General features: G+C 47.1%; 1 protein-coding gene across 1 annotated transcript in view; it reads left to right on the top strand.

Annotated features, from left to right (window-relative positions):
• Window positions 1-22,980, top strand: part of ATG3 (autophagy related 3) — an 86,355-nt gene that overhangs the window by 25,589 nt on the left and 37,786 nt on the right. Inside the window, exons 7-10 of the mRNA XM_033948444.1 lie at window positions 10,875-10,965; window positions 14,809-14,843; window positions 19,770-19,922; window positions 21,020-21,147. Of these exons, the coding sequence (XP_033804335.1) occupies window positions 10,875-10,965; window positions 14,809-14,843; window positions 19,770-19,922; window positions 21,020-21,147 (407 nt within the window). The remainder of the gene's footprint in view (window positions 1-10,874; window positions 10,966-14,808; window positions 14,844-19,769; window positions 19,923-21,019; window positions 21,148-22,980) is intronic.

Below are 22,980 nucleotides of genomic sequence, written 5' to 3'. Positions count from 1 at the left end.
TGCTCCACCGGTACATACCGGCGTCTGTCAGCTCTGTCAGCCAGGTTGTGAGTATTCCTTTTTTACATTGCATCTGCGGTTATGTTTTCTAGTGGTGTTGGAGCTGTGGGTTTTGGTTTGGAGTTGTCTTAGGACTGCACCCTATTTAAAGTCCTAAATGGAAATGGACCAAGCTATTTAAACAACCGCCTAATCAGGAGAAACACATCCAGACCAAGGAGAACTCAAGCACACTTTACCCACCTCCCAATCAAAGGTATACAAAGCAAAAAAATATACGATGGACTATTAGCCACCAGAGCAGCAAAATTAGACACCTTTCCAATCTACTGACTATGGCGCCCAACTACAAAACATTCAGGAAAAAACTTAAAACCTTTCTATTCAAGAAATTTATTAAATGATCTAACTAAACCTGATCGACCCTCCACAGACCCTGATGCATACATCTATTAACCATGTATTCTCCCTGGAAATGCCCAGGGCAACTCTTATTGTAAACCGCCTAGAACTGAAAGGTATTGGCGGGATAGAAGACACTAAATATAATGTAATGTAAACAAGCAAGGTCTTGCAATACAAGTACATACAGTATACATGCGTCACATTGCAGTATGAGTATGTATAGTGTGTTTGGGTTGTCTGAGTTTCCATTATTTCTTATGGGGAAATTCGCTTTGATATATGAGTGTTATCCCAGGACAAGCAGGCAGGTATTCTCACTAGTGGGTGATGTCATCCGACAGAGCCCCGATACGGACGTCTCACAAGCATATTTTGCTTGAAGAAACTCAGAAGTTTCGAGATGCCCGCACCGCGCATGCGCCAGTGCCTTCCCGCCCGAAGCTCCGGGCGTGTCTCCTCAGTTCTTTTCTTTCCGCGGAGCTGAAAGTTTTACTTCAATTCTGCGCTGACTGAATTTCCGTTTTTGCCTTCTAATTGCTGCGATTTTGGGTTTATTTTACTCTTTATCGTGTCTTTTCTTTGTTTTTATTCTTTTTTTAAAAAAAAAATTTTCTTCCGGCGAGTCGGCCGGGTCGGCCACGTGGCTCAGGCCCCGCGCCTTCGATCTCGCGGCGGAGCTTTTTCGGCCTATGTCCCGGCCAATCACCGGTTTTAAAAAGTGTAGCAAGTGCCAGCGCGCGATTTCGCTGACGGACCCGCATCGACACTGCCTGCAGTGTCTTGGTCCAGAACATTTCCCGAAATCGTGCCGGCCTTGTTCCACTCTTACAGCGCGGGCGTTTAAGCGGCGCTGTCTATTGTGTGAGTCGATGTTCAAGATGGAAGCTGTTAAGGAACCTTCGGCTTCGACTTCATCGGCCGCTTCGCCTGTCCATGCGAAGCCAGCGACTACTCCTGCTACTCCGGGCCTTCTGAAGCCGGCTTCGTTCACTCCGGCTTCGGCCCCGAGTTCAGCGCCGGTGCCTGTCCCCGTCTCCTCGGCTCAGGTACTGCCTTCCACCATTCCTCCCGTGGTCATTAAGGTGCCGAAAGCTTCCAAGCAGAAGCACTCGACCACGAAGGAGCGCGAAGACCATGCTGGAGGACCCCTTTTCGGTGCGGATCCCTCCATATCGGCTTCGCTACGGTCCCTCTTGGAAGCTCAATTTGTCGAGCTCATGCAAACTATGGGACCCAGGTTAATTGCCTCCATCCAGGGTGACCTCCCGGTCCCGATTCCGGGGGGCGGACCGCCCCCTCCTCCTCCTTGCCAGTCGATCTCGCTACTTAGCGAGGAGGAGCGACGTAGGGCGGCCGGTCCCTCGAGGCGGGCTTCCTTCAGCGACATGCCTCCTCCTTTGGAGCCCATCACGCCTCCACGCCAACAGGGCGGGAATCCTCCTGTAGGTAATCGAAGCCCTGGGCATAGCAAGTCTCAGGAAGAGTTCTTCCGCAACCCATACCAGGCCTGGGCTGCGTCGCGTGAAGCGTCGACCATTCAGCCTCTTCGATCTACAGCTTCGAGTCCCATTCACTCGCTGGAAGCTTCGGGGGACCATGCGAAGTATCGTCATTCTTGCTCTCCCTCCAGGCACCGTGAGGGGCATCGGTCCAGGCATTCATCACGGCACTCCTCGCGCCACTCTGAGGTTTCGCCGCAGAAGAAGCTGCCACGTCTGGGGTACTCTTCCTCTGACATGTCTCCCCCGGAGGGGCTGGAGTACGAGGAACCGTCTACCTCTTTTTCTCCCTGTCGATCCCAAGTCTCTCTGGATCCTGAGGCCTCAACTTCGTCCAGTCCCTCTCGGAGACCTGTACTGGCAGACCAGTTGTCTTTTTCTTCTTTTCTCAGACAGATGGCTGATGACTTGGATGTTACTTTGGACACTGGGTCTCGATATTCTAAAGAGTATCTCGACACCATGCACTTGCCTCACCCTCCTGCCGAGTCTCTTCGACTGCCTCTCCATAAATTGCTTGATCAGACATTTATGAGATGTTTTGAGACGCCTTATTCTATTCCTGCGGTCCCGGGCAAATTGGATGCACGATACCGCACAGTCCATCACAAGGGGTTCGAGGGCTCTCAACTCTCTCATCAATCCCTGCTGGTCGAATCCTCCCTCAAGCGATCTCATCCCTCCCAAGTGTATGCCTCTGTGCCACCGGGTCGCGAGGGCAGGACGATGGATAAGTTTGGGAGGAGAATCTACCAGAACTCGATGATGGCTTCCCGAGTTCTTAATTATAATTTCTACTTTGCATCTTATTTGGAGTTCGTCTTGCCTGTACTTCGAAAATTTTCTCCCTACATCGATTCTCAGGCTCGATTTGAATTCGAGGAAGTGGTAGCCTCGCTTTCCCAGCTTCGTCTCCAGCTTATGCAATCCTCGTACGATGCCTTTGAGCTTTCGGCACGTGCTGCTGCCTGTTCTGTGGCCATGCGTCGGTTGGCATGGCTTCGGACCATTGACATGGACCTGAACCTCCAGGACAGGCTTGCCAATGTGCCTTGTGCGGGAGCGGATCTGTTTGACGAGTCCATCGAGACAGTGACGAAGAAACTTTCTGACCATGAAAAGTCTTTTCAATCTATCCTTCGGCCTAAGCCCAAGCCTCAACAGTCTCGACCTTCTAGACCGCCCTTGATCTATCAGCGGCGTTACACTCCGAGGCAGGCTCCGGCTGCGAGACAACCAGCGAAGAGGCAGCCTCCTCAGAAGGCTCAACAGAAACCTCAACCGCCGGCTGCACCCAAGGCTACTCAGCCTTTTTGACTCCATCCCAGGGAGCATAACCGACATCGTTCTGCATCCCCCTGTTTTTCCTATCGGGGGTCGCCTCCACCATTTTTATCATCGATGGGAGGCTATTACCACCGACCTCTGGGTCCTTTCCATCGTAAGAGAAGGATACTCTCTTCAATTCCGTCGGGTCCCTCCGGACCACCCTCCAAGGGAGTATCCTTCCAACTTGACACAGACCGCCCTCCTTCTTCAGGAAGCTCAAGCTTTGCTCCGGCTTCGGGCCGTCGAGCCGGTCCCGGTGGACCAGCACAACCGGGGTTTTTACTCCTGGTACTTCCTCGTCCCGAAGAAGACGGGCGACCTGCGACCCATTCTGGACCTTCGGGTCCTCAACAAGTTCTTGGTCAAGGAGAGGTTTCGCATGCTGACCCTTGCTTCTCTCTACCCCCTCCTCGAGCAGAACTCTGGATCTCAAGGAGGCCTACACTCACATTCCCATTCATCCGGCCTCCCGCAAGTTCCTCAGATTTCGGGTGGGACATCTACATCTGCAGTATCGAGTGCTTCCATTCGGCCTGTCCTCGTCTCCCAGAGTCTTCATGAAGTGTCTGGTGGTGGTGGCCGCTGCACTCCGGAACAGGGGTCTTCAGGTGTTTCCCTACCTCGACGACTGGCTCATCAAGGCCCCCTCAGCTCCAGAGGTCATTTCGGCGACCCTGGCTACGATTTGCTTCCTGCAGAGTTTAGGCTTCGAGATCAACTTCCCCAAATCTCATCTACAGTCTACCCAGTCTCTTCCCTTCATCGGGGCGGTCCTGGACACCATTCAACTTCGAGCATTCCTTCCTCCTCAGCGCATGGATGCTCTTCTTCATCTCTGCCAGTCTGTGTCTTCTCGCCAGTTCATCTCAGCGAGACACATGATGGTCCTCCTGGGCCACATGGCCTCTACAGTTCATGTGACGCCTTTTGCCAGACTCCATCTCAGAATTCCTCAGTGGACCCTGGCTTCTCAATGGACTCAGGTGTCGGACCTGTTGACTCGACACATCATAGTCACTCCTGCTCTTCGGCAGTCTCTACTTTGGTGGATGACCTCTTCGAATCTATCCAGAGGTTTGCTATTTCACACTCCTCCCCACCAGAAGGTTCTCACAACCGATTCCTCGACCTATGCCTGGGGGGCTCATCTGGATGGGCTTCGCACTCAGGGATTCTGGACCAGTGCGGACCGACTCCATCAAATCAATCTTCTGGAGCTCAGAGCCATCTTCTATGCTCTTCAAGCTTTTCAACATCTGCTTCACGACATGGTGGTCCTCATTCGCACAGACAACCAGGTCGCCATGTATTATGTAAACAAGCAAGGGGGCACGGGCTCGTCCTCCCTCTGCCAGGAAGCTCTCAGAGTCTGGGATTGGGCGGTTCGCCACAATGCCTTCCTCAAGGCTGTCTACATTCAGGGAAAGGACAATGTCTTGGCAGACAACTTGAGTCGTCTCCTCCAGCCTCACAAATGGACTCTCCATTCCGACCCCCTTCATCAGATCTTTGCTCAATGGGGGACGCCTCAGATAGACCTCTTTGCGGCTCCCCACAACTTCAAACTGCCTCACTTTTGCTCCAGGATCTACACTCCTCATCGCCTCGAGGCAGATGCCTTTCTGCTGGATTGGGGGAATCGCTTTCTGTATGCATTTCCTCCGTTTCCTCTCATTCAAAAGACTCTGGTCAAGTTGAGATCCGACCAGGCCACCATGATTCTAATAGCTCCTCGGTGGCCCAGGCAACCTTGGTTCTCCCTTCTGCTTCAACTCAGCAGCAGGGAGCCGGTTCTTCTTCCAGTGTTTCCGTCACTACTTACTCAACATCAAGGATCACTGCTTCATCCCAACCTGCAGTCTCTCCACCTGACAGCTTGGTTCCTCTCAACGTAACTCCTCACCAGTTTGCCCAGGCGGTGAGGGATGTCTTGGAGGCTTCCAGGAAGCCTGCTACTCGTCAATGCTGCTCCCAGAAATGGACTAGATTTTCTTCCTGGTGTGTTTCCAATTCCAAGGAGCCTCAGCGAGCCTTCCTATCCTCTGTATTGGACTATCTTCTACACCTGTCTCAGTCTGGTCTCAAGTCTACATCTATTTGAGTCCACCTGAGTGCTATTGCGGCTTTCCATAAGCCTCTACAAGGGAAACCTCTCTCTGCTCATCCTGTGGTTTCCAGATTTATGAAAGGACTTTTCCATGTCAATCCTCCTCTCAAACCTCCTCCAGTGGTTTGGGATCTCAATGTTGTCCTTTCTCAGCTTATGAAACCTCCTTTTGAGCCTCTCAACAAGGCTCCACTTAAGTTTCTCACCTGGAAAGTGGTTTTTCTGGTGGCCCTCACTTCTGCTCGCAGGGTCAGTGAGCTTCAGGCCTTAGTAGCGGTTCCACCTTTCACAGTATTTCATCATGACAAGGTGGTCCTTCGCACTCATCCGAAATTCCTGCCTAAAGTGGTCTCTGAATTTCATCTCAACCAATCCATAGTGCTTCCTGTGTTTTTTCCAAAGCCTCATTCTCATCCTGGAGAATCAGCTCTTCACACTCTGGACTGTAAAAGTGCTTTGGCTTTCTACCTGGATCGCACCAAACCACACAGAACTGCTCCTCAACTTTTCGTCTCTTTTGATCAGAACAAGTTGGGACGACCTGTATCGAAGCGCACCATCTCCAACTGGATGGCGGCCTGTATCTCTTTCTGCTATGCCCAGGCTGGATTACCCCTTACCTGTAAGGTCACAGCCCATAAGGTCAGAGCAATGGCAGCCTCTGTAGCCTTCCTCAGATCGACACCGATTGAGGAGATTTGTAAGGCTGCCACTTGGTCCTCGGTTCATACATTCACCTCTCATTATTGTCTGGATACTTTCTCCATACGGGATGGACAGTTTGGCCAAACAGTATTACAAAATTTATTCTCCTAAGTTGCCAACTCTCCCTCCATCCCATTGAGGTTAGCTTGGAGGTCACCCACTAGTGAGAATACCTGCCTGCTTGTCCTGGGATAAAGCAATGTTACTTACCATAACAGTTGTTATCCAGGGACAGCAGGCAGCTATTCTCACGTCCCACCCACCTCCCCTGGGTTGGCTTCTCGGCTATCTACCTGAACTGAGGAGACACGCCTGGAGCATCGGGCGGGAAGGCACTGGCGCATGCGCGGTGCGGGCATCTCGAAACTTCTGAGTTTCTTCAAGCAAAATATGCTTGTGAGACATCCGTATCGGGGCTCTGTCGGATGACATCACCCACTAGTGAGAATAGCTGCCTGCTGTCCCTGGATAACAACTGTTACGGTAAGTAACATTGCTTTTTGGATTACAAGCATGTGTTTGGAACGAATTATGCTCGTAAATCAAGGTTTTACTGTATATAATTCAATAAACCAAAAGGCACAGTAGGTAGAAAAAGGAATCTAAAAGTACACTAAACATTCTTTAACTTCCAAAGCTATATTAATTAATGCTGGCTTTTACAATGCTGTGGTAGAGGTTTCGACCGTGGACCGGTGAGCATTAGAGCATTTACCTCACTGGCCTGCAGTAGAAACATCTACAAAGGCTTGTAAAAGGAGCCCTAAATCCCCTGGACCATGGGAATCTGTGCCACTTGTCTATTGTCAAGAAAAATTTAAGCTGTTTAATCATAATCAGTATTTCCATTAAGATCACAGTCAAGACTCTCAAGTTTTCTAACTCCCAAATAAAAATGGGCCTCGCCTACAGAAAAAAACTGATCAAGCTGTGCATTCAAGGCCCTGGCAATAGCACACAAAAGAACTTATGCCACCACCCCCTCCTACATAAAATCCAAGCTACCCATCTACATCCCCACCCGCATCCTCCGCTCAGAAACGGAGATACGCCTATGCATTGCCCCCGGAAGGTCCCTCCTCTCAGAAATCGCCCGCAAACGCTCCTACAGCCACTTCATTCCCCAACTCTGGAACCAACTCCCCCCTCAACTCAGACTACAGAACTCACTAATGACATTCCGGAAAATGGTTAAGACATAAGAACATAAGAAATGCCTCCGCTGGGTCAGACCTAAGGTCCATCGCACCCAGCAGTCCGCTCACGCGGCGGCCCATCAGGTCCAGGACCTGTGCAGTAATCTTTTATCTATACCCCTCTATCCCCTTTTCCAGCAGGAAATTGTCCAATCCTTTCTTAAACCCCAGTACCGTTCGCTGCCCTATAACGTCCTCTGGAAGCGCATTCCAGGTGTCCACCACACGTTGGGTAAAGAAGAACTTCCTAGCATTTGTTTTGAATCTGTCCCCTTTCAACTTTTCCGAATGCCCTCTTGTTTTTTTATGTTCTGAAAGTTTGAAGAATCTGTCCCTCTCTACTCTCTCTATGCCCTTCATGATCTTGTAAGTCTCTATCATATCCCCTCTAAGTCTTCTCTTCTCCAGGGAAAAGAGACCCAGTTTCTCCAATCTCTCAGCGTATGAAAGGTTTTCCATCCCCTTAATCAGTCGTGTCGCTCTCCTCTGACCCTCCTCTTCAACTAAAGGTCACCCTCAGTCTACACCCAACCCCCTTAAACCCCACCTCTACCCTTCTTTCTCCATTCTAATCTTCTGCCTAAATTTCTGTATAGTCCACTCTCAGCCTATACTCAAATAACTTGTATCCAAACTAAACTACTTATATTTAAACTACTGTTATTGAGGCTTTTCTTTAAAAATGAACAAAAAGAATTCCTAGGACCAAGAGTTCAAATGTACCTTGATCTTTCAAGAGAGACTCAAAAACGATGTCGAATTTCTTCTTTTGAGACCAGGGGTCATTCTGTTAGTGGCGACTTTTTTACCTGAGATATTCTTGTAAGTGTATTATATGCCATCGTTCAGTTAAATATGTTTTGTTTGTTTGTTTTTTTGAACCTTATCAGTTAACTGCTTTCTTGGCTACGTCCCGAATAGATGGCGGAACAACGATAAGTGCTCTAGAAGTTTAATAAGTATCTCCTACCTCAGCACTACGTTTAGCATATTTCTTAACTGATTATAATTTACCTTCTTTTCTCGCTTATAAGAAATCTTGGATCTTAAGTTGAGGACTTGAGCTGTGTTAGATGAAATTATTAATGTCCTTTTAAGGACCATCAAGGTATTAAGATTTTATACCTTGAGAGAATTATTCTGTCTAACCAACTTTCTGTACAAGTGTTTACTTGATCTGTAAATGTGAAAACTTATAAATATTTAAAAAAAAAAAGATCGCAATCAGATATTTGCAGAGAAAGTGTAAAAAGAAATGCGTGCCCCAGGTCAAGACTTCAGACATTATGAACAAAATCCATTTCCTTTTTTTCTTTATCTCAGCACGGATATCAGGAAAGATCCAAACTTTTGCTCCCAGAGTTGCTCATGATTCTCAAAATATATAATGTGACCCAGATTTTATCAGGTTCTAACACAAATCTTACAAGAAGAGATCTCCACAGTCTCTTCCTCTAAAGATGTTTCTAACATTTATTTTAAAGCAAGTACAATAAGGATATCGTACAGTTTTCTCTGTTTCAAGGTTGCTTCTTCCAATAAAACATTGAGATCTGGAAAAAATATGAGCAAGTTTATTTTTAAGACCTGAGAAATCTTCTTTATTTGTTCCAAAAAGGATCATCTGGGGGGGAAATAGAAAAACTTGTAATTGTGTCCCCACATTTCACCTGGCAGAAAAAACTCTTGCTGGATAATTCTTCGTTCATTCTAATAATGCAGCTAGGCATCCATGCGGCTTTGTGCATTATGAAATACAGTGGTACCTTGGATTACGAGCATAATCCGTTCCAGGAGTATGCTCGTAATCCAAAATGCTAGTTTATCAAAGCGAGTTTCCACATAGGAAATAATGGAAACTCGCTTTGATATGTTCCCCCCCTCCACGAGAACCGGCATTGCTCCCCCCGAAGGCCTCCCCTGCGATGCGGCACCCCTCCCCCTCCCACGATGCGGCACTCCCCCCCCCCCCCCGACGCATCGGGCACCCCCCTGCTGCGATTGGACACCCCCCACCGCTTCACCGCTTCATACCGTCATCTGGGCACCGGCACCGGCATGTCCTGTGCTTGGTACCGGTGCCCGAAGATCGGCCTCCTCTTCTACTGGGTCTTAAGCATCTGCGCATGCTCAAGGCCTGCGAGTTCACGTTCTGAACAGATTATGCTGAACGTGAACTCGCAGGCGCAGATGCTCAAGGCCCAGCAGAAGAGGCTGATCTTCGGGCACCGGCACCAAGCACAGGACATGCCGGTGCCCAGATTACGGTAAGAAGCAGCAGGGGGGGGTGCCCAATCGCGTCGGGGGAGGGCCGCGGGGGGGAGGGTGCCGGATCGCGGGGGGGCACTCATAAATTGAGCCACGCTCGGTTTCCGAGGCGCTGATTTTGAAAATTTTTGCTCGTCTTGCAAAACACTCGCAAACTGGTGCACTCGTAAACTGAGGTACCACTGTATGTAGATTCGGCAAGTAGCATTTGAGGCCTACACAGTCCATTGGTGTACAACCCAGTATTTGTTACATTTTAAGACATCGTAGTTGAAGATTTGAAACTTTTAGGCCATGATTTCCAAAAGATCCATTTGCTAGCTATTCATATGTGAGTAGGGTTGCCAGATTTTACTATAGTAAAATCTAGACTCCTTGACCCACCCACCCCAGACGGCATGCACGGATGCGACGCAGTGACCTCACTGCGTTTGTCTGCACATGCATGGATGCTCCTTTCCGACGCGATTTTGTCGGGAAGCTTTTCAAAACCCGGACAAAGTGCAGGGTTTTGAAAATCCGTCTGGACCCGAGGACATGTCTGGGGAAATCTGGACGTCTGGTAACCCTACCCCCCGACTCCTCCTCCATACCTTCCGGCACTACACCATATGGTAGCCTGCTGGCTGCCCCTTTCAACTCCTCAGTCCACCTTCATGTCGCCATCCATAAGCTATGGGTCAAGGTGGGGCTGCAGCCGCACTTGAATGTTTACTTCCTCATATTTAATCCTTGCAGGGTTTGGGTTAGCTTTCCTGTCATCGGGTTCCCATTTCAGGTGGTCGTGCTCTGTGCCGATGTCAACCTGGTGACGGGACTAAATCGTGCGACAACCGAGCGCAAGGTTGACGGCGCGCTGAAGAAAAGCACTATTTTAAAGGGCTCCGACGGGTGGTGTGGGGGTGGGGAACCCCCCACTTTACTTAACAGACATTGCGCTGGCATTGTGGGGGTTTTGGGGGGTTGTAACCCCCACATTATACTTAAAACTGAACTTTTTCCCTAAAAAACAGGCAAAAAGTTTGGTTTCAAGTATAATGAGGAGGGTTACAACCCCCCCAAACCCCCCACAACGCCAGCGCGATGCCTGCTAAGTAAAATGGGGGGGTTCCCCACCAACACCCCCCGTCGGAACCCTTTAAAATAGTGCTTTTCTTCGGCGCGCCATCAACCTTGCGCTCAGTTGTCTGCGCGCCGTTGTCTCGCGTGATTTTGTCTATGAACCGTCAACCTAGTCCTAAAAATCTTAATTTGAATTTTAAGAATTAATTATACGAATTTGGGGGGGAGATGAAAATAGTTTTTTGTGGTATGACATGTGGTCTTTGAAGTGCTTTTGTTTCTGTTTTTGACTTGACTCCAAAGGACTGTACAACTCTAGCAGCAGGTTCAGGAACATGTGGCGCTGGGGATGAGGAGGAGGATGAAGATGAAGGTGAAGCAGCAGATATGGAAGGTAAAACACTGCCCCGATAACCATTTAGTCTGTGAAGTAAAATGCATGGTTTATATCAGTGGTTCCCAAACCTGTCCTGGGGGGGGACCCCCAGCCAGTCAGGTTTTCAAGATATCCCTAATGAATATGCATGAGAGAGATTTGCATACCTGTCACTTCCATTATATGCAAATGTCTCTCATGCATATTCATTAGGGATATCTTGAAAACCTGACTGGCTGGGGGTCCCCCAGGACAGGTTTGGGAACCACTGGTTTATATGAACAGCATTGGGTTGGTTAAAGCATTTTCTATACCGTTCGTCAAAAGAAAATCAAAGCAGTTTACAACAATACAAGTAAATTAGTGGGAAATAAGAAAAATTATTCGGTTGCAATGTACCGTATTTTCGCGGATATAACGCGCACCGTTGTAAAACGCGCACAGGGGTATAGCGCGCAGAAATCACGATGATATGTACAAAAACTTTTCTATACCGCGCTCAGGCATATAACGCGCATGCTGCCCGACTCTCCTCTGGCCACCCCGACTCTCCTTTCGCTCTCCCCGACTCTCCTCTGGCCACCCCGACTCTCCTCTGGCCACCCCGACTCTCCTTTCGCCCTCCCCGACTCTCATCTGGTTGCCCCGACTCACCCTGACTTTCGGTGCACTGCCCCGACTCTCCTCTGGTTGCCCCGACTCACCCTGACTTTCGGTGCACTGCCCCGACTCTCCTCTGGTTGCCCCGACTCACCGTTCACCCGCCCTGACTTTCGGTGCAATGCCCCGCCTCTCCGTGCCTGTCCCCCTTGAAGGTCTGCCTGTCCCCCTTGAAGATCTGCCTGTCCCCCCTTGAAGTCCTGTCCCCATCCTGAAAGCCTGATGCCCCCCCTCGACGTCCGATTCTTCTCCCCCCTCGGCAGGACCACTCGCACCCCCACCCCGAAGGACCGCCGACTCCCCGACAATATTGGGCCAGGAGGGAGCCCAAATCCTCCTGGCCACGGCGACCCCCTAACCCCACCCCGCACTACATTACGGGCAGGAGGGATCCCAGGCCCTCCTGCCCTCGACGCAAACCCCCCTCCCTCCAACGACCGCCCCCCCCCCAAGAACCTCCGACCGACCCGCGACCCCCCTGGCCGACCCCCCCACCCCCCTTCCCCGTACCTTTGGAAGTTGGCCGGACAGACGGGAGCCAAACCCGCCTGTCCGGCAGGCAGCCAACGAAGGAATGAGGCCGGATTGGCCCATCCGTCCTAAAGCTCCGCCTACTGGTGGGGCCTAAGGCGCGTGGGCCAATCAGAATAGGCCCTGGAGCCTTAGGTCCCACCTGGGGGCGCGGCCTGAGACACATGGTCGGGTTTGGCCCATGTGCCTCAGGCCGCGCCCCCAGGTGGGACCTAAGGCTCCAGGGCCTATTCTGATTGGCCCACGCGCCTTAGGCCCCACCAGTAGGCGGAGCTTTAGGACGGATGGGCCAATCCGGCCTCATTCCTTCGTTGGCTGTCTGCCGGACAGGCGGGTTTGGTTCCCGTCTGTCCGGCCAACTTCCAAAGGTACGGGGAAGGGGGGTGGGGGGGTCGGCCATGGGGGTCGCGGGTCGGTCGGAGGTTCTTGGGGGGGGGCGGTCGTTGGAGGGAGGGGGGTTTGCGTCGAGGGCAGGAGGGCCTGGGATCCCTCCTGCCCGTAATGTAGTGCGGGGTGGGGTTAGGGGGTCGCCGTGGCCAGGAGGGTTTGGGCTCCCTCCTGGCCCGATATTGTTGGGGAGTCGGCGGTCCTTCGGGGTGAGGGTGCGAGTGGTCCTGCCGGGGGGGGGGGGATGTATCGGACGTCGGGGAGTCGGCCGGGCAAGAGGGCTTGGGCTCGCTCTTGCTCCGATCGTGGATGCGGGTGCGGGTGGGAGCGCGTGCGAGCGGTCGTTCGGGGTGGGGGTGCGAGCGGTCCTGCTGGGGGGGTGAATCGGGCGTCGGGCGGGGTGGGAACTATGTTTAAAAACTTTTGTATACCGCGCTCAGGCATATAACGCGCGAGGGGTATGCGCGGTACGTAAAATCACGTATAACGCGCGCGTTATATCCGCGAAAATACGGTACTCGTGGAGAAAGGAGAAAAAGCTATGATTTGTCATTATTACAAATCTGCAAGCAAAGCCATCCACCAGTGCAAATAGAAATAAAAGGATCCAGTTGCTTTATCTATGCATCTGAAAAAGCCAAAGAAAAATAAGTTTTAAGACCAGACTTTAAACCTTCTTAAAATTCAGCTGGGATCTTTTGGGGCCCCAGCAAGAAATGCAAGGGCTAAATAGTAAATCATAAATTCTTGCGTACAGTCCAGTCATGCCTTAGCTACGGAGGGAAGCGGAAGATGATGTTGAGACTGGAAGAAAAAACCTTAGTGGAAGTACAAGGTGTCAAGAGATTTAGAAAGCTAGGCACGCCCATATAAAAATTTAGATAAGCCAATATTAAAATATTGAACTTAATCCAAAAGGAGTTCAGCAACCAGTAGTATTCTTTAAAGAGTGGAGACTAGCGACTATACTTGAGTGCACCAAGTACAGCAGACCCTCAATATTCGCGGGGGTTAGGGGCACAGCCGGCCCGCGAATAGGGAAAATCGCAAATAATTTTGGGGGCCGGCTCTGACCCACCCCCACCTCCCTCCTGCATCCCCGACCTTACCTGGTGGTCTAGCGGCGATGCTGGGCAGGAGCGTTCTTCCTAGGCTCCTGCCCCATGCAGAGCCGTGCTGTGCACCCATGCTGTGAGTTCCTGTGATCTTACGAGACTACAACGGGAGTTTCTGTTGTAGTCTCGTGAGACCACAGGAACTCGCAGCATGGATGCTCTGCATGGGGCTCCTGCCTCGCATCGCCGCTAAACCACCAGGTAAGGTCTAGGGGATGTCCAGTCCAGCGTTTCTCAATTAAAAAAATCAAGGCTAAAAAAAACCTCATGAATAACCGAATTCCCAATTGGGGAAACCGCGAATCGGGAGGGGGAGCTGTAGTTTGATTGCTGTATTCTGTATTAACCGGAGGCAGTGTAGTAATCGCAGCAACCCATTATAAAATACATTACAGTAATCCAATCTACTAATCAGTAAGATAAAGATCAGAGTGCAGCTGACTACTTCTGAAGAAAAATTTACTTCCCTTTTTATGAAGCTGTGTTAGGGTTTTTTATTGCAGACCGCAGCAGTAAAAGCTCTAATGTGGTTTTATAAAAGGGGGGGAGGGGTTAGTGATTCTAATGAGTGGAGTACTTGAAAATAGGACCTAACCAATGAAACCAGTGGAATTTAGTAGCCAGAAAGAAAGCTGAAAATGAACTATGAAGAATAAATCTACTTTTTAGGATCGGCTCGGTACTTGTGACCTGGACTGACCACTCTTGAGACAGGATGCTGAGCTTAGTTGTGACTCAGCGTGGCTTTTCTTATATTCCTAAAATTATATTTTACATAAGTTTCAGGTATGGACAAATGGATATTCTTTTATTAAAGCCTTCACTTAGACCAGGGGTGTCAAAGTCCCTCCTCGAGGGCCGCAGTCCAGTCAGGTTTTCAGGATTTCCCCAATGAATATGCATGAGATCTATTAGCATACAATGAAAGCAGTGCATGCAAATAGATCTCATGCATATTCATTGGGAAAATCCTGAAAACCCGACGATTGCGGCCATCGAGGAGGGACTTTGACACCCCTGTCTTAGATTATACAGTCCTAAAAATAGCTTTCTCCTTTCTGCCCAAAGTGACCTGAACTGCAGAATTCCTTTGTTCTTTAATCAGTATGTTTTCAAGCAATTGAATGCTGTGATTGCTTCTCCTGCTAATTTCTGACTTTTTTAACAGAATATGAAGAGAGTGGGCTTCTGGAGACAGATGATGTAAGTCTTGTCTTTCTGGGGGACAGAAATAATTCAGAACCTTATGTGCCCAAGTCTTTTCTCCCATTTTCTCTTTATATGGAGCAAAGCTTAGTAAGGAAGGTCCATAAATGACCTGTACAATATGTCAAACTAGGTTTTCTGTATAACATAGGTTGGACTATTTTTCAAAATGGGACACATTAATGGAACCTGTGGGTTCTTTTCTCCAAAGGACTTTGCACCAGTTCTCAATGAGAAAAGTATGAGTATACAGTAGTACCTTGGATTACGAGTATAATCCGTTCCAGGAGCATGCTCGTAATCCAAAATGCTCGTTTATCAAAGCGAGTTTCCCCATAGGAAATAATGGAAACTTGCTTTGATGCGTTCCCCCCCACCCTCGAAGGCCCCCCCTGCGATCCGGCACCCCCCCTGCCTCAAACCGGCACCCCCCCGCCACGATCCCCCCCGACACGATTGGGCACCCCCCCCGACACGATCCGACATCCCCCCCCCGACACAATTGGGCACCCCCCCGCTTCTTACCCTCATCTGGGCACTCTAGAAGATCGGACTCCTCGTCTGCTGGGCCTTGAGCATCTGAGCATGCTTAAGGCCTGCGAGTTCACGTTCAGAACGTGACTACTGACTACTTCTGAAGTAGTCTGATTTCTGGGGATACTAACCTTCTTTCTTTGCCCACCCTCTCTATAAATAAACATAAGAGGGCAATTCTATAAAGATATTACAAAAAGATCATTTTCTATAAAGGAAAGTAGGCACTTGCAGTGTTATGTAAATGGGATTATGTTGTAATAAAATAAAAAAAATCACTAGTTTGCTTTGACTTTTTTTTTTTAATATTTATTCATTTTTAAAACTCACAATAAGTGTAACATAAAATACAATCATTTTATACTATAACATCACTTAATTTATCATCAAATTCTAACTTGCATCAAATATCCCCCCTCCCTTATTATTCACAAGCATAAGAAATCATAAAATATTCCCCCACCCTGGACATGACATTTCTGATAGAGAGCACCCTTTTGAATGGCTAGTTTTTTGTATGATGTGAAGTTGAAGATTTTGCTCTCTGTATAATTTTGAATTGTCAATAAAGAATTTCAAATAGAAAAAAAAACCCTTTTCTTTATGCTATACACTTCCCCCTCCCTATTTGCGGTTTTGACACTCATGGTTTCACATATTCGTGATTTTTTTTTTTGGGGGGGGGGTAGAAAAACCCATAGTTTAAGACGTTCCCGCCTCCCTCCCGCCTCACCTGGTGGTCTAGCGGGCTTTTGGGGCAGGAGCGATCTTCCTACGCTCCTGTCCTGTGTAGGTCGCCAATAGGAAATGGCTGCTGTGAGCTCCTGTCGTAGTCTCGAGAGACTACAGGAACTCATGGCAGTTATTTCCTATTGGAGATCTGCACAGGGCAGGAGCGTAGGAAGATCGCGCCTGCCCCGAAAATCCACTAGACCACCAGGTAAGGCCGGGGGGGAGGCAGGGGTGGGTCAGAGCCGGACGAGAAGTTATTCGTGGTTTTTATCAATTCGCGATCTGGCTCTGCCCCTATCCCCCATGAATATCGAGGGAGAAGTGTAGTATATCCGGTTATATACACACGTATGCTATTAAGCTTGAACACTAATGCCAGCCGTTGAGATGCTGTAAATGCTTGCATCTCGGTGCCGGGGATATGAAATGCTATGTTAAGCCCATAAGTTACAGAGGTAAGTGCGAGTCCTGTCCATATGTGTGCTCTGGAAGATACGAGGGCATTTACAGAATAGCACTTTGCTGGACTTTTTGGTGCTTACGTGCATATCAGATACATATATGCCTGCCAGTTATTCTAGTCAATTACATATGTATTTGGTACGTAAATTTTGTAGTCTGGATAACGGTCACCATCATTTTGGGTTAAAAGAAAAAATGATCGTACACATTTATATTATGTAGTGGGTCATGTTTCTTATACTTTTACATTGCCGTGATAATGAGTCCTGATACTGCAAATGTGACATAGCCTCATAGGAACTAAATGGGCTGTGTCGTATTTGCCACGCGACTTTGTAAAAGGGACCCTTTGGGCTCCTTTTACTAAGGTGCGCTAGTGTTTTTAGCGCACGCCAACCACGCGCTAAACGAAAAATACTAATGCAAGCTCTATGGAGGCGTTAGCGTTTAGCACGCGCCAAAACCGCTAGCGCACCTTAGTAAAAGGAGCCCTTAGACTCAAAAAACACAAAAAGAGTAAATTAATCCATATTATAGGAGAAAAGGAAATAATAAATAACCTCACCTAAATAAAGAAAAAGCAATGCAGGTTCTAAGGAATACCATTACCTAGAGCCATAATGCCATTAATTCACTAAGTTATCTAATCCCGCTCCCTCCATAAAAAGTGTTAAACTAATGATTTCAACAAAATCGGACAAATTGCTGGGAAAGAGGGGTTTCTAAATAGAGATATGAGGGCTGATTGAAAAGTAAAGACTTCCTCTGTTTTTCTTTCCAAAAAGTAGACATGGCACTGTTATGGGTCTTCTGAAGCTCATACATCGACATTTCTGAACCTGCAGTTGGACTGCCGTAGCCTTCATTGTTGGGTCACAGTGAGAAGAAGAACTTTGTACGTTTCATCATGGCAAATAAAGAAGATATATCTGTGAGAGTACGCCAGAGGGGTGTGATTGAATTTTGTGTTAAACTTGGAAAGAGCAGTAATAAAACTCTTGAAATGTTACGGCAAGCATATGGTGATGAAACAATTAGCCATACTGCGTACTCTTAAGAGCATAAGAATAGCCTTACTGGGTCAGACCAATAGTCCATCAAACCCAGTATCCCGTCTTTGCAGAGGCCGATCCAAGTCGCAAGTACCTGGAAAAATCCCAGAGCTGAGATTGTGATGTCATAATGCCTCATTCCACTAATACCTAAGAGCCAACCTTGTCAGTGATGTCACAATGGCTTGATTGTCCTATACTTGGCTCACATAAGAACCTAATAATCTTACTGGTCAGACCAATGGTCCATCTAGCCCAGTATCCCGTCTTCGCAGAGGCCAATCCAAGTCACAAGTACCTGGCAAAAACCCAAATAGTGGCAAAATTTCATGCTACCATCCCATGTCTCTCTTACAGTTGGGTCTTTCTCATCTGCCATGATGAAACATACAAAGTTCTTAATCTCACTGTGACCCAACAATGAAGACTACAGCCAGTCGGTAAGTAAGGGTAGGAGGTGCCCAGGGTCGTGGCGCTGACCCCCCCCTGCTCCTTCCTGCCCCCCACACCACACCCATGCTCTCCCTTTCCCCCACATACCTCTGTAAATCTTCACCAGCGTGGCTTCTCCAGTATGCCGCTCACGCCATGTTGGGTTTCCCTCTGATGTCACTTCCTGGCCCCGTGACCCAGAAGTGATGTAGAGGAGAATCAGGCCGGTGTGAGCAACAGGCAGGAGAAGTTGCTAGCGCTGGTGAAGATCTACAGAAGTACAGGGTGGGTGGGGAGGGATGGCACGAGTTGGGCGGAGAGGTGTTGGCGCCTGGGACGTTCCGCCCTACCCCCCCCCCCTCCTTACTATGCTACTGACTATGGCAGTCCAACTACAGGTTCAGAAATGTCAATATTCTGTATGAGCTTCACAAGAACCAGCACAGTGTTGCCATATCTACTTCTTGGAAAGAAAACCAGAGGCAATTATTGCTTTTCAATCAGCCCTCGAGGTATTCCCCTGCTAGATAATGAAACTCGTACATGGAAATTTCAACAGCAGCACTTGAGGTTTAAGCTGAAGGAAGGACCTTCTATGAAGCTCTGTGGCAGCAGCCACATCAGTGAATATCTGAATCTTATGGCCATAAAATAAAGCGTTCTTATGGCTTTATCCTTCACAGATGAGAAGATACCAAGATACTGCAGGTCTGCTAGCCCTTACTTTGAATAACTGAATATACTAGCCATAGGCAAACAGTACATCCAGACAGTTTTACCAGTGCTCCACAGCAGTAAATAGAATTTCCCCTGAGCTAGTCTGCAATAATGTTATTTTCTCAAAACTTACCTTGGTTTGCTGTTGGTCAGGAATATTAAACTAAACCTTAGGCTTTATATACCGCATCTTCTCTATAACAATAGAGCTTGGCACGGTTTACAAAAATTTAGAAAAGAGAACAAGTACAATATGAATTTGGGATAGTATGGAGAGGAGCGGAATTTACAACTTTGAAAATAGCCAAGTTTTCAGATGTTTTCAAAATAAGTTGGAAAGAGTCCAGATCGTGTAGTTGAACAGAAAAATTATTCCACAACGCAGTCATTTTGAAAAGTAGAGATTTCCCTAATTTGCCAATGTAGATAACGCCTTTTGACGTTGGAAAAGACAATTTAAATTTTTGAGTAGATTGGTGATATCAGATCTTACAGAATTCCAAGACAGGGGAATTAAAGGGGGAAAGATGCCATGCAAGATCTTGAATGTTAAGCAGGCGCATTTAAAGTAAACCCTCGAAATTATTGGAAGCCAATGAAGTTTTTGTAGAAGCGGAGAGACATGATCAAATTTACTTTTTGCAAAGATCAGCCTGTCTGCAGTATTCTGAATCAATTGAAGGCTTTTTGGTCAGGCTTAAATAGACTGAATTACAATAATCCAGCTTCGAAAGAATAATTGATTGAACAAGGACAGCAAAGTGTTGTTGATGGAAATAGGATCTCACTTTCCTCAACATATGGAGACTAACCATGCCAAGTCGAAGACTGAGGCCACTAAACTCATGTCTGTTGTCCAGCTATTTGACCCCTGGCCGAGATAGCCACATAAACCATCCAGGCTAAGCCAAACAACCCTTCTCGGTTTTTTTAACATGCATTTCTTTTACTGCTAATAGTTAATGTAATGCTTTTCCTTTTAAATTGTGAATAGGCAACACTTGACACCAGACAACTGGAAGTCAACAAATTGAAAACCGAAATTGGCGGTGAAGATGCAATCCTGCAAACTAGAACTTACGATCTCTATATCACATATGACAAGTATTACCAAACTCCAAGACTCTGGTTATTTGGCTATGATGAGGTAATTGCTTGCAGCTTTGTCTCTGGTTTTACAGCCTTTTTAATGGGTTTCTTTGCATCCAGTAGTGCAAGCCGATGGTTAGAGTCCAAGCAAAGATCTTTGATTTATGCCACAATTGAATCTGCGACCAAAATTAGCTGCTTGGTTTTGGCAGAAACTGAAAGCATTAATGAAATCACAGACAGACTGATACCACTCATTCCTGCCCTGTGTTGCTGCTCCATAGCAATTCTCAAAATTCACATATTTCAATTACCAAACTAAAAAAACTAATTTGTTACTTTTGTTATTTAGTGATTTTCTTTCTAATATTCTCATTCCCTGACTGCTGCTGATTCCCGGCTCACAGCCATCTATCTAGCATCCTTCTTCCTCCTCTCCTCCCCTCCCCCTTCCCAGGTCCACCATCTCTCTCATTCTCTTCCCAACTCTCCTCCCACCCTCCCCCAGGTCCATCATCTCTTCCTTTTCCTATCTACCCTCCCATCCAGCATCTTTCTTCTTATTCCTCTTCCTCCTTCCCTCCCCACCACACTTGGGTCCACAATCTCTCTCATCCAACTACCCTCCCATCCAGCATCTCTCCCTTCTCCCATTTCTATTTAATGGAAGGTTGAGCAGGGCAGCTCCAGGGGGACCCCACAGACGGGACATCCTTCCCTTCTTCCCCCCCCCACAGTCCAAAGGCCTCCCATTTAAAAATTTAAGGGCATCCTCAGTGCGGCAGCAGTTCTCAAGTGCTGTATGTGCTTCATCAGCATTCTTCCATTGCAGCCTGCTGAACCGCAAACAGGAAGTTGCATCATAGAGGAGGTGTGCCGTGATGGCGGAAGAACGCTGATCAGGCAGCACTTTAGAATCGCTGCCATGCCGGAAATGCCCTTTCAAAAGGTGAGACAGGGGGTCCTTTGGACCAGGGAAGGAAAGGACTTCCTGTCCACAGGTCTCCCAAGATCTGCCCTGCTCGACCTTCCCCTCCCCCCCACGGCCTACATTAATTGCATTAATTTTTTTTACAAGAGTTAATTAACGCATTAATTGTTCAGCCCTATTTAAGAGTAAACGGCTGTTTTACCATTTTTCTATTCTGCTTGCAGCAACGGCAGCCACTAACAGTAGATTATATGTATGAAGACATAAGCCAAGATCATGTGAAGAAAACAGTGACGATAGAGAACCATCCACATCTTCCACTACCTCCCATGTGTTCTGTTCATCCATGCAGGTATGAGTAGCATATCATAAATGTCCTCAAGCGAGACTCGCATCATGACGTGAAAGACCAAGCGATGAGATTTTCTTAACAGCAGCTCACCTTTTTACAGTCAGACTATGGCAATCCAAAAACATTTTAATTACATTTCATTTTCTGTGTCATTTGCAGCATTGTTCAGTCTTTGTTTTGCCCCCCTCAAAACAAAAATGAAGACATGATTTTTTTTGGTTTTAACATGCAATAGCAAGGGTTATGTTGACGCTTCCTATGTCATTGTAGATGACTCCCCATCCCTAATGGTTAGTGCTTTGAAAGCAATTGGTGGATGAATAAAATATTGCATGTATAACTAATCTTTCAAGGAAATGCATAACAGTACTAGACAGCCAATTTTTCAATTTTAGCATTTTGGGGGGTTTTTTGTTTGTTTTTGGGGGGGTGTTTTTTTAAAAAAATTATTATTATTTTTTTATTTATGCATTTTCAAACTATATCACAAGTATCCACTTGTTACAGAAAATCAGACTATCCTATAACTTCCAATATTAACATAAAAATCAAAAGAAAATCTTTGCAGTACAATTCTTTTTAAATTGAAAAACATTTTCCCAGGAATAACTATAAACTCTTAGGAAGACCTCAAATATAGGAGAGAGACAGATTCCAGAGACAGGGAGATCTGACAAGCAAAAACCAAATTTATAAGGAAATGGCCTAAAGTGTTATATGCATCCGGCCTTCAATTACTGCTACCCTTACAGCATTTTCTTAGCATCCAGAATGCTACGAAGATGTTCAGGAGTATAAAAGATATACTTAATTCCGGTGTATCTTATTAAACATTTACAAGGATAACTAAGCAAAAAGGTTGCCCCCAAACTCGTTACTTCTTCTCTCATAGCAAGAAATAGCTTCCTCCGATCTTGAGTAGTTTTTGTCACATCAGGAAAAATCCAAATTCTCTGTATCGCATTAAGATCTTGCTCAAAAACTAGAGACAATATAAGTGTACCACAATACTCAATTTCTTCTTGGGTGGCTTCCAATATACCAGTCAAATTATTTAAATCGATAGAATGAGGGGAGACATGATTGAGACATTTAAGTACATCACGGGACGGGTCGAGGTGGAAGATGATATCTTTCTTCTCAAGGGACCCTCGACCACAAGAGGGCATCTGCTCAAACTCAGGGGAGGGAAGTTTCGTGGAGATGCCAGGAAGTACTTCTTCACAGAGTGATTGAGCATTGGAACAAGCTTCCAGTGCAGGTGGTCGAGGCACGCAGCATCCCAGACTTCAAGAACAAAGGGGATACCTATGTGGGATCCCTATGAGGGTCATGCCAAGGGATAGGGTCACTAGGGTATGGACTTGAATGAGCGGGTCAGTAGAGTGACAGTATAATTACAATTATACTTTAGGGGGTCAGTAGACTTAAGAGGGTGGGTAAATAGTGTGGGCAGACTTGATGGGCTATAGCCCTTATCTGCCGTCATCTTTCTATGTTTCTATCTTTTTGTTTAGCCGGTAAAGAAGATTCAACTTTTCTTGGAAGATAAAATGCCTTATTTATAGGAGGAATTGCTTCAGCAGGAAATTTCAAGTTCTGAATAAGATACTTTTAAAACATATCAAGTGGAGTAGTAGTTAAAGACTTGGGGAAATTTAGAACTCTAAGATTAAGTCTCCTACTATGATTTTCCAGTTGTTCAATCTTCTTTAAAAAGAAAAGTCTGTCTTTAATCAAAGTCTCAGTTGATTTCTGAACTGAAGCAAGTTCTTTATTCATTTGTTCAAATTTACCAGTGGTTTCATTTTGATTATTATGTACCGAGGTAGA

The sequence above is a fragment of the Geotrypetes seraphini genome, chromosome 6 (genome assembly GCF_902459505.1).
Source record: "Geotrypetes seraphini chromosome 6, aGeoSer1.1, whole genome shotgun sequence".
Lineage (NCBI taxonomy): Eukaryota > Metazoa > Chordata > Amphibia > Gymnophiona > Dermophiidae > Geotrypetes > Geotrypetes seraphini.
Note: the sequence above shows the minus strand (reverse complement) of the source record. Positions and strands in the feature narration are given on the sequence as shown.